Consider the following 12,033-nt stretch of genomic DNA (forward strand, 5'->3'; position numbering starts at 1 on the left):
GTTTGACACACACCCACACACCCACACCCACACACACACACACACACACACACAACAACACACATATCGGCCTACGCTTGTACATGTGTGTGTTCGCTCACACACCCGCCCACCCTCCCAGTAGATTTTTTGACAGACATATGACCTTGACTTTCCCCTCTGTGATGTTTTATAGAGAGTCTGGCTGCTCTTTGGTGCTGTCACCATCTGAATAGATAGATGAATGGCTGGGTGGAGGGAGGGAGGAGGGGATGGACAGATGATAGAGCCATCAGCTTTCATGTGTGGAGGAGGGCCCGGTGACACGTGACATCACCGAGCCATCTCTCACGCCCCTGCGTCGGGAAACCCTGGCCGCCCCGCAAGATTTACTGTCCTGGTTATGTATATGGCCGATGGGATCCGATGCATAAAGAAGAGGCAGAGGGCCGTCATCGGGCCATCTGGGTCAGGGAGGGTCGCATGCGTCATATAAGTCATTAGAATGGTTTTCCACTGTTGTTTTAGTTAGGTGGTCTTGGCCTCAAGTTCAAAGCTTTACTCGGGGTATACGTCAGTCCTCAGGAGAGAGAGGAAAAGAAAATAGAGCTAAGGTTTCAGAAGACCCAGGTCTAATAATATTAGCAGTTGTTTTAACCTACATGGAATGCCAGCTGGGTGGGATTCATCACATAGGACAATACAATGAGATAGATATAAGATAAACAGATATAGCACAATCACAAGAAAGGATTTGAAAGTCAATTTGTCACATTTTTCTGTGATTTTCAACTTGTCTTACAGCTCCAAGCAGCTAATGATTAACGCTGATGATTGAATGCTTTGCAAATATTATTTGACCCCCGCCTGTCCTCCCTGTCAATCATTCTTTGTCTGTTTTCCCATCGCTACAGTCGTAATGATATAAATAGCAGTCACTGACCTGCTTGTGTGTGTGTGTGTGTGTGTTTCTCAGATACGTGTGGACGGGCCTCCTCACGGTGGCGTCCAGTATGAGACGATATCGGTCATCAAGGACGGCAGCCCAGTCCTCCGAGACATGGCCTTCTCCCTGGACCGCAACTACCTCTACGTCATGTCTGAGAGACAGGTAGGTGCTGGATACACACGCACATGCGTGCACACACACACACACTCATACAAGAGCTCTGATGCAGAAAAGTGCATGTTTTGAGAGTGTGTGTCTGTGTGTTTGAAATTGAGAAAAAGAGTGTGTCTGTGTGTGTGCTCCACCAGGGGCCCGTGATGGCCCACCTCTCACCATCACCAGCACCACCACCCTCTGTTAGCTATAAATAACCTGGGTGGCACAGCGGGGGACGTTGTGACAGCGTCTGATAATGAAGGAGAACAATGAGGGCAGGGAGAAAGAAAGAAGTAGAGAGAGAAGGAAAAGACGAAGCATGGATGAGAGAGAGAAAGAGAGACAGAGAGAGAGAGAGACAGAGAGAGATGAAGGGCACTTGCCGGCTGGCTGGCTGAGGCGGAGGATGAGAGCGGGAGAAAGAGTGATGAGGGAAAGAGGGACAGCTGGAGGAGTGTATGACTGAGAGAGAGCGGAGAGAGAGACAGTGGGAAAAAAAAAGAGAGAGAGACAGAGTGCAAGGTCACCCTTTCGCACTTCTAATGAAGTGACACAGCATGGCAGGGGCGGGTGGGGAGCAGCCGATAGCCATCAATGCAGCTGACATATTAAGTAGGCGGTAGTCGAGGAGGCGAGGGGAGAGGAGAAGGGGACACGAGGGTGGCGTGGGGGGGGGGGGGGGGGGGCAGAGAGAGAGAGAGGTGGAGAGGAGGGGGGAGGAGAGGAGAGGAGGGTGGGATAGAAAAGAGGAGAAGTGAGTGGAGGAGAAGAGAGAGCGGCGGCAGCAGCAGCAGCAGCAGGGGAGCATGGCAGCGCAGCAACCCCAGAGACAGACGGCGTGCTAGGCTGTCAGTGTGAGGTGATAGATTGCCGTCCTCGCTCCTTATCTCTGCTTTTAACACACTCAACAACTGCCTGGCCAGGGCTCGCAGGTTAGGCTCCGCGGTGGGCGGACGAGGTGGGAAGGAGTCATTTAGACAATAGCCGCCATTGCCGAGAGTGGAGAGGAGAGAAGCGAACAGATTTAATCTGCGGTTGTGTTTGCTTTTTTTTTGTTGTTTTGTTTTTTTGCTTAGCATCTGTCACTCAAGTGTCTCACTGTGCTGTGCATGATTTTGGATTCAACACTGAAAAAAAGGAATTAAAAATAGAAAATGAGTGAAAACTACAGTTGCTTAGTGCTAGTTATGCTTGCCAGCTGTGAGTGTGTTGCCATTACAAGACATTACAATGAAACATTTAGTCAAATAACCAATAATAGCTCACAACTACCACTTAACAACTGACATTACAGCTAACATACACTTAGCAAGGCATACTACAATAATATGACTTAAACAAAGGATAAAAGTAAGTCAGTACTGAATATTGTTTTCTTGTTGAGTGCAAAACAATTTCTCTCTTTGATTGTCATTGGTTTATGCACCAAAATAGTTTTACTTTATTTTATTTGTTTATTTTAACGGGTCAACATGATGCTTTTTCACCCAGAACCTGGAATAACCCTCTAATAGGCCAGATTCATGCACAAGTAGGAGTGCTTGTCTGTTGCTGACAGGACAATGATGACACTGTAAGGCACAACATACATTCTACAAGTGGAGAAGAGTTTGTACTGAGCATAAAGTCTGTTTCCCATATTTACCAAATCCTTTATTTATACTTAGGCCGCAGATGAAACAAGCTTTTGATGTTGAGCTCATAACTCCTAGTCATCTGAATGAGATGTGATGTTGGTGAATAATATTAGTATTCAGCTTGTAGACTTTTCTGTCTTGCGCTCCAGGGGCTGGGGAGGATGGATGCAACACACATGCACATGCACATGCATGCACACACACACACACACACACACACACACACACACACACACACACACACACACACACACACACACTTACTCTCTTGGTGTCTCACGCCACCTGCTTTTTCTATGATCTTAGACAATAAAACCAATATTTAATCGTTGCACATCAACAGCTCTCTCCCAAAGCTGTAACGCAGAGAACAAGAATCTGATCTGTGGTGTCATCAAGACCCAAAACCTGGACTTGCTCTATTAAATGACAGACTAACCTTGTAGACTCATGAAATGTATTCTTGAGGTTTTATACCAAAATGAGCTACATTTTATAAGGGTTTGAGGATTTGTGAAGCACAAAACGAACCCATTTCCCCTGGAAATTCTGCTGTCATGTTGGCCTCTGCATCCTGTTCATTATCAGCTGAGCAGCTGTGTGCTTTGGGAGAGAGTCATACATTTTCACAAATCTAGATAGAACTGCCCAAGGTAATAGGTATATCATATTGTATGCATTCTGTTGTACAATAACCTCTTTCCACTCAGTCGGATGAATATACAGAGAACATGATGTGGATTTTTGGGTTCATTTTCTTCTGTCTTTTTATCTCAAATTGCCACCCCAAATTGTCAAAATATCTACCTGGGTCATGGTTTTTCTAAATTGACTGCTTTTTTCAATGGATTCCAGTAGCGTTATCCCTTGTCTTGCAACAACAGCAACAACAACAGCATCATTTAACCTTCAAACCAACACCCAACAGCTAGCACTAAGTGGGAACCATCTTTTTGACCTTTATCTCATCATTAGCCTAAGTGTAACCTGGAGCGAGACTTGGAGTCAGACATCCAGGACATCATGAGATCTATCTCGTCTTAGCTCCCCTTGTTCCCTAGTCTCTGGCTGATGCCGTCGGAGGCCAAGCGCATGGTGATAGGAGACGGCAAGAACAAAGAGGGGATGATATCAAACAGAAAGCAGGGCAGATTTGGCTCCAGTTGCGTTTCCTACTCCGAATAACAATGAGGCCCTCTGTGCTTGGCGCAGTGGGAAAGAGAGAGGGCGGAGAGAGAGCAAAAGAGAGACAGTGACATAGAATGAGAGGGGAGAGAGAGAGAGAGAGAGAGGAAGAGAGAGAGAGAGAGAGAGAGAGAGAGAGAGAGAGAGAGAGAGAGAGAGAGAGAGTAATGTTTGTTTAGTGAGGCCACACTCTAGGATCTGAGCTCTCTCTTTCCAGCAGCTCTCCAACCCTCCATCACACCCATCTGTGTGTCTAGTGGCAAGGCTGAGAAACGTGGGATGTGCGGGACGCTCGTGAACACAAACATGCAAACGGGCACCCACATAGACACACACACACACACATCCATGCGATGGCACTCCCTCAGTTCTTATTTGCATAGGTACTGACATTCTGCGCCGGCTCTCGCAATCACATGTACACTCGCACGAAAAAAACTATAATTACACACGCATGCAAACACCGGTCTCCCATTCAATATTCAAATGGCATCACCATAAGGCTTTCAGAGGATTTTCATCCAGCCTCTTTCTCTCTCACATATATAGATTACACCTACTGCATATGCATAGATCCTTTTCAGTTGGACTCTTACACATTCAACACATTCCCCATGTTCTCCTTCAGCAGTGTGTCTGTCTCACTGAGAGAAAGCTGACTTCCTGCTCTCTCTCTCTCTCTCTCTCTCTCTCTCTCTCTCTCTCTCTCTCTCTCTCATTTATGTTTCTCTCTCTCTCACACACGCCCACACCAGACACCATCACTCACTCGCCCCAAAACACACAGAGCAGCTCCCTGTTTCATATTCGATCCATAGTGCTGCCATCTTAAACTGTGCTTTTGTTTTGTAGATGTAATGACAATAGCATCCACCATATTAATGATGTGGTGAGATTGGCCCAATGCGAGGCAGCGCACTGGAACTGATGAAAAGACCTGGCTCACTGACTCCTCTTCTCCAGGAGCGCTCTGTGTGTGTGTGTGAGTGCGTGTGCATGTGTGTGTGTGTGTGTGTGTGTGTGTGTGTGTGTGCCTTGCTGTAGGGTGCTGTATCATTACTGACAGACCTGAAATACACAGCAGCAGGTTTTCATCTCGAGATTTATCTCCAGACATCTGTGTCTATCCAGCATGCTGCCTCTCTTGCAGCCTCAGTGCGAATTCATTTGGCTTTGTCTTGACTTGAAACACCTTGAAAACGCGCTCGTTGCATCATCACAGGATTGTCGTAGAGCTCGCGCTTTGTCTTCCTTGTGTTCAAAGTGTCCCTGTGCAGCCCGTGTGATCGCGCGGATCCATTGTGTGGATTTCTGCCAGATCACATGTTTGAGTCATGTCATGTGTGGCATGTGTGTGTGCGTTTGTGTGCGAGCGTGCTGCTATATTTAGACCAATAATCCAGTGATTTGGGTGCTTGGATGGGTAGCAGTGCCGGAGGCGAATGCAGCGATGGAGAGAAAAAGGTCAGAGCTGTTTTAGGAGATTCAGCTGAGCTGCCTCCTAGACATGTCCTAGACTCTTTCCCCCTCCTCTTCCCCTCTCCTCTTCCTCTGTCTTTCTCTCTCTCTCTCTCTCTCTCTCTCTCTTTCTCTCTGCGTCATGTGAAATGTCCTGAAATGTCTTACATCCCTGGAACACCTCGCTGCGTTTTTAATATTCTATCAAAAGCCGTGGATTTCAAACCGAATACCACATCTTGCACTGCCATAACAAAGCGCGCACACTCACATAAGGTGTAACGTCTGCTTAGTTTCCACATGGTAAAGCGCATGGGGCTTTAACCTATAATCTATAATCAATATGCTCTATACAGCCAGATACCCCATGCCTACAATAGTCGAGGCTATAATCAAACAGGTAGAAAGAGTATTCATGTGTGAACGGCACGCTGCAGCAGAGCTAAACCACTGGTGCTGTTGCCAGCTCATGCAAATTCAGTGTGTTGGATCTGCATGTGTGTTTGGCCTGGACTCGTCCCCACCGGCTGGAGTCTATCTCTCTCTCTCTCTCGCTCTCTCATTCATCCCTCCCCCCCTCCTCCTTTTTTTCTCTCTCACCACTCATTTTTTCACCACTGAGAAGGATGTGCCTATCCTGAGAACGGAAAAGGGCCTTACCAGTTGGTTTTGGTCTCAGTTCTGTTAACACAGCCACCAGGTGTGTGTGTGTGTGTGTGTGTGTGTGTGTATACTGTATGGGTTGTGGGGAAATGGGGTTCACACTGTGACCCACACCAGGCCGCAAGTGTCTTTGTTGTCGGTTTATCAGCACAATGCAGCGGAGTGGGATAAATTGCGACAACCGCTCCGCCATCGAACGGGGTCTTTGGAGGTGGATTATCAACATTTTGATGAGGCCTTTTCATTCCCTTTGTGGTGCATTGTGCTGTTATGGCTGCTGGCTCTCAGCGGTAGGGCGAGCACTCATCACACACCGTTGAGAATCAGTGACTGCATTATGCCGGCTGCTTTGGTCAGTGGCCAGTACGCCAAGCCCGGGCTATAATGTATTATTCATGGGGAACAATCAAGATTTCACATCTGAGGGGGTTTTGAAGTGATACCTGCGGAGTGGCCTTAGTTCTATGCGAAAAGGCTTTTTTGAAAACACATAATTATAAAGAAAAAAAAAAACAACCACCTAATTTATTTGTGTGGCGAATGAATGCAAGGCGTTTACTTTTTTTTTGATCTCTATCATCATTTAGTCTCAAGAAAAGAGCCAGGTGTAGCTTAATGGCTTTTGTAATGTTTTATGACCATGGCACAAGAGTACATAATAGACCTTAACAGACCTAATAGTTTTCCCAGTGAAATAGCAGCCCTCTAATTCCCAGCTCTTTATAAGGATAAGTGTGACATTCTTGCTAGCATGACCAACTGTGGGATACTGAGCTGGCTTGTAAAACAGACTCGTCTTTCATAGACAGACACACACTCTTCCCCCTATAGAGGCGTTCAGCCATGTGCTGCTGTCACTCTCCAATACACTCTTGGCTCTTTAGCAAACATTAAACCCCCTCAATCTCCAATCCCCATACGCCATCCTTCCTCCCTCACCCAGCTCCATGTATGGAACGGCAACATTACAGCTCACAGATCATCAGAAAAGAAAAGAAGACCTCTTTTTTTCAAGCCTGGCAATTTCTCCCAGGTGCTCAGCTGTGAAATTTGAAATCCATGCATGGATTCTTTCCTCTCTTTTTTTTTTCAACTTTTTATTTTTTATTTTTTTTATTTGGATGAGGCCCCTTCTCAACCCCCACTCGCTCCAAGCTCCCCCACCCTCCCCGCAGAGTTTCCTTGTTCTCCTCCCTCCTTCCCCTTATCCCTCTGAACCTTTGTTTGGCTGGTGTGGAGAGATTGGGAGGAAATGGGTTCAGTGGTTATCGAGACAGGGGGAAATGGGATTCATTCACACCTCGTCCAGGCTTAGATTGGCTGACATGCCACTGGCTCATCATAATGCAGGACTTCGGTGCGCGCGACTCACTGATTCCATGTGCTAATGGGCATGGAGTGCTGGATGGCTTATAGCCAGGCTGGCCGCTGTGCGCCGTAGGTGTGTTATAGCAGGTTCAGTTCATTGGTAGACATAAAAAAAGCGGCTAGCAGCGGTGTTCCTGGAGAGCCTTTTGTTTCCCAGGTTTACTGTTTACACCTTAGACAAGGAGCAGATTGGACTGGCTCATAGCCAGGCCGCTCACTCAGGCACTTTAGCGTGTGTGCATGCGCGTGTGTGTTTGTGTGTTCTATTTTTTTCCTTATCTGAGTCTTTAAAAAGGCCTTACTCTTACTTTAACCATCTATTTCGGAGCTTGCCGGAAGATGCTTGCCAACCTGTCTTTCTAGAAGAGGAACAATAACCTGCACAGAGGTGGAGAGGGGGGAAGTCGGGCCAAGGTTCACACCAGGAGAACGGCCAACAATAACAGGGCAAACAGAGTCAGAATGGCACAAGGACAAAAGATTAGCGCTTTGTGTCTAGCTGCTCTGAGGCCCTCCTTCCCCTCTGGTGTTTGCCGTCAAGGCTGAGTAGCCAAGGGCTTTTCCGGCTACCACAACAACAGCGAGCGTTGCCCTGCCTCTCTGTTGACCCTGCTCTGACCCCGGCCAGTCCTGTTAGCTTGCAGCTGTGTTAAGCCAGAGAGGGAACAAGACGAGGGGTTTGACCATTGACCCCTCATCTCTGCTTTTCTCACCAATCACTGTCCGCCGGTGTCACTTGGACAAAGCGTCCCGTTAACTCGACTCCCTGCCATTAGAGCACGGAGGACAATCAAGTGGCTGCTTTCAGGATGAAAGAGCAATCAGTGGAATGTGTTGAATTCAGTTAGAGGCTCTGTAAAGTCACACAGTCTTTTCACAAACTCTCAAGTCTCAAGTCCCATTTTTCGCACAACCGAGGTTCAAAAACCAGAATGCAGAATATTCTCCTCGCTTACTTCTGAATACGAAATGCCTTTCTGTCTCCCATAGGGTGTAAGATATCTTTTTTCCTTTTATAAGTTTATGAACGTTCCCTTATTCCCCAGTTGTATCCACAGTTGGGTTTTGAGCCATGTGGATTTGAGTTAAGAAACACGCAGCTAACTTGGGCTTGCGATTGAGGTCAAATGAGGTTTTCGCTACATGGCACATTTGACAATGCAGACGGCGCTGCTATATACGGCAGGCAACCATGAAATTTACGGCTGCATTTTTATGGAAGAAGTGGCCTGGACAAAGGCACTCTGTCATGCGTGAGGAAACCTTGATGGTTCACGCCATGTGCCGACGTACGCACCACACATCTGCATCCCACCCCTTTCTGATGAGAGGGGAGTGCTGTCCACGGCTTAGTAGCATCTGTCTGTTTCCGACAGACCTCAACAACAGACAAACATCTCCGGGACGGCCCTGCTATCAGTCAGAGAGCAGACACTGGCCTTGATAGATCATCCGTCACGCTTTATCTGGGATGTGAGTGCGACAACATGGTCAGTTTTTCAGCCGTAGGGGTGAGGGGCAGGGAATCAATCGCGGGACGGCTTCCTTACCCAGGTGCTCCGGGACTAGGAGGGAGGTGCTGGAGCTCCAGCTTGGGATCTTGGGCTTAGATCCTCCGCTGCGTCCCTGACAGCTTCACTTGATATTGACACCTGGACAAATTAGGATAAATGCCCCTGTCAATACACACGTCCAATGTTATTGATGATGCCATTTAGCTTTTCATTCTGGAGAAACCACTTTCATCCCTGTCCCACTTGTCTCGCTCCCCTAATCTGGAGCTTTGTGTGTGTGTGTGTGTGTGTGTGTGTGTGCAGTGTTGGGGAGTAGTTTCAGTACGTGTAATTGAACTAGTAGTTTAACTACATTTCGCAGTAGCTTGGGGGTAGTTCAGCTAAATTCAAATTTGGATATTGTTTTTACTCGTTTATTACTTTTTTTCTGTAATTTTGAAGCATAGTTATTGCTGGCTCTGACGGGATGATGTGTGTGTTTGTTGACATACATGCTCCGTGTGTGTGGCTTCATACATGTGCCCTCTATATGTTTATCTGCTCTCTCTCTCTCAGTGTTGTGAGGTCAGGGGTTGTGGGAAGTTCAAGGGTTGACTGAGGCTGTTCATCGAACCATAGGGGTCATCCAGCAGGTCAACTTGGGACGCCCCCTCATCGGATCATGTTTTTATAGCATCCATCTGCTTGACCACTACTAGTTAGCTATTCCTTTCTGACTGATGACCGATATGAGTGTCCTTCCCCTTTCTGCCGTGTCCTAGCAATGTTTTACATGTCTGAATGTCGAGCTCTGTTTGCTCCCTCTGCACTCGCTCGCCTAACAAAGGCACCTCATTTGCATGAGTCCCTGAGCAGGCATTGTTAATTGACTTAAGCCAGGATTAGTGTTAATCAGGTTTTGTGCCCTGGAACCATTGGCCAATCCTAACCTCATTATTTGATAGCAGCGCACGTCCTGTCAGCCCCCATCAAGCCGTTAATTAATAGAAGCCTGCTCACCCAGGTTCTAGCCTGCCCCCCCCCCCCATTTCCTTCCATTTCCCCTCATCCATCCACCCCTCTTTCCTCCTACCCCCCCTTCACACCCCGGTCCCCTGCTATATCAGCACAGGTCAATACATAATGCATTAGCTGTGAATTCAGCACTCTGATTGAAGTTTTAAAGGTTAGCAGACTGTGCTACTGTCAGTAAACAAGCACAGTGTAGTTTGACCTCTGCTCCAGGTGAGATGGTCTCTAAATAGACTCAGTAGTGTCTAGTCCAGTATGGTCCTATGATGGGTTTGCGTGTGCATGTGTGTGTGTGTGTGTGTGTGTATGATTGTGTGTGTGTGTCTGTACATGTCTGCATACCTGTTTAAGCCTCATGGCTGTCTCCCAAACCCCCATCCCCCCCGGGAGTCTCTCACTGGCCCTCTGACATAATATGGGATAATGAGGAAGAGGATACCTGATCCTCAGACTCTCTGACACCTCTGTCTCCCGCTGCCTGTAGTCTATCACCCAGAGTTTGCCGTTAGCCAGCTGACTTTCCCTCCCAAAAATGTAGGCATTGTATGAATCTTACTTTTCTACATGCACTCTGCATCTGCACAGGAGAAATACATGATGGACGGTGAAGGGTAGGAGAGTGAGGTACCAAAAGTGCATCGAGTGCATCATTCATTATATAAGTGCTCTTTATAAATGCAGCTAATTAGAAGTATTTAGAATTTAGAAGTAAACAGACTAAGCGGATGTGGTCATTTTTAGGCAAAAAATCACTACACTGAGCACCTAGAGTAGCAAACCTGCCCTTGAACTCGTTTAAAGCCCCCAATTATCCAGAAACAGCGATACTTATCTCTGATTAAGCTCCTGTTTCACAGTCTGCACTTGATATTCTATTGGTGGTGTTTTTCTATATGCTGTCTGAATTTTGAATAACTTCATGTTTCTCTCATAGTTTATTTCTCCTGCAGTATGCGTATGTCTCTGCATGTGCTTTTTTCTGTGTTTGTGTGTGTACGTGGACACTTGTGTCTATGTATAATGTATATGTAGGTGTGTATGTGTGCATTCAAGCGTTATTGTGTACATTGTGTGTGTGTGTGTGTGTGTGTGTGTGTACTCGTCCCTGTGTGAGTGTGCTGGTGAGCCAAAGGAGCAGCCCAGGAGCCTTCCTGACAGAATAATCAGCTCTATAATTAAGAGCTGGGAGTGTGTCAACCGCCTTCATATAGCCCTGTCTTCATCTCTCTCTCTCTCTCTCTCTCTCTCTCTCTCTCTCTCTCTCTCTCTCTCTCTCTCTCTCTCTCTCTCTCTCTCTCGCCCTCTCTCTCCCTCTCTCTCTCACTGTCTGTCTGTCTGACTGTATAATGGCACAGCATTTGTCTGTTTCCTCCCTGCGCCTATGCAGAATGCTCATGACATTTATTGTGAAACTAATGGCGGTGCTTCACTCCTCCTAATTGTAGGCTTTAATTGCAATAATTATTTACAAGCCTAATTAGAGCCTAGAGAGTGTCAGGGAGAAGTGTGAGTGCCGGTTGAAGGAATCGCGACAGGTTTTGTCAGGAGCCAGGCGAAGAGGAAAGTGAATGGAGTGGCAGTATTTGGTCTATAATTGGGGGAGGCCATGTCTGCAAGTCTCTCTCTCTCTCTCCCTCTCTCTCTGTGTGTCTGCTGTCTGTCGTTCTCCCAAGCGCTGAGATTGGGGTGCAATCACCAAATTGAGCTGTGCTGTCTCCATTTCTTGAAGTGTAGCGTAGTAGGTTTTGAAGCCGGGCCCACACATCAGTGGAGAGCAGCAGGCTCGGTCCCCAGCACGGCGGTGAAGGTGTTTATATGGAGGTTCCAGGCTGTTTCCATAGACTGATCTCTCTCCCGTCTGAGAGGGGCTGACAGCTCACTTCACTACACCACTGGCTGCCTGCTAGGGGTGTGCATATGTGTGTGCATATGTACACCAATGTGTATTTGTCACTGGGTACATTTGTTTGCGTGTGTGCTCTAACCAGACCCTTGGTTCATTTGCTGCAGTTTGGCAGGCCCACAGGAGGTCCAATGTGTGTGTGTGTGTGTGTGTGTGTGTGATGTGGTCAAGTTGCCAGGGCTGCAATATGCTCTTTGTCTGTTCTTCAGT

General features: G+C 47.2%; 1 protein-coding gene across 1 annotated transcript in view; it reads left to right on the top strand.

Annotated features, from left to right (window-relative positions):
- plxna2 (plexin A2) overlaps positions 1–12,033 on the top strand; it is a 151,816-nt gene that overhangs the window by 44,616 nt on the left and 95,167 nt on the right. Inside the window, exon 3 of the mRNA XM_078288068.1 lies at positions 956–1,090. Coding sequence (XP_078144194.1) covers positions 956–1,090 — 135 coding nt within the window. The remainder of the gene's footprint in view (positions 1–955; positions 1,091–12,033) is intronic.

Source organism: Centroberyx gerrardi, chromosome 14 (assembly GCF_048128805.1).
Source record: "Centroberyx gerrardi isolate f3 chromosome 14, fCenGer3.hap1.cur.20231027, whole genome shotgun sequence".
In the NCBI taxonomy this organism is placed as follows: domain Eukaryota; kingdom Metazoa; phylum Chordata; class Actinopteri; order Beryciformes; family Berycidae; genus Centroberyx; species Centroberyx gerrardi.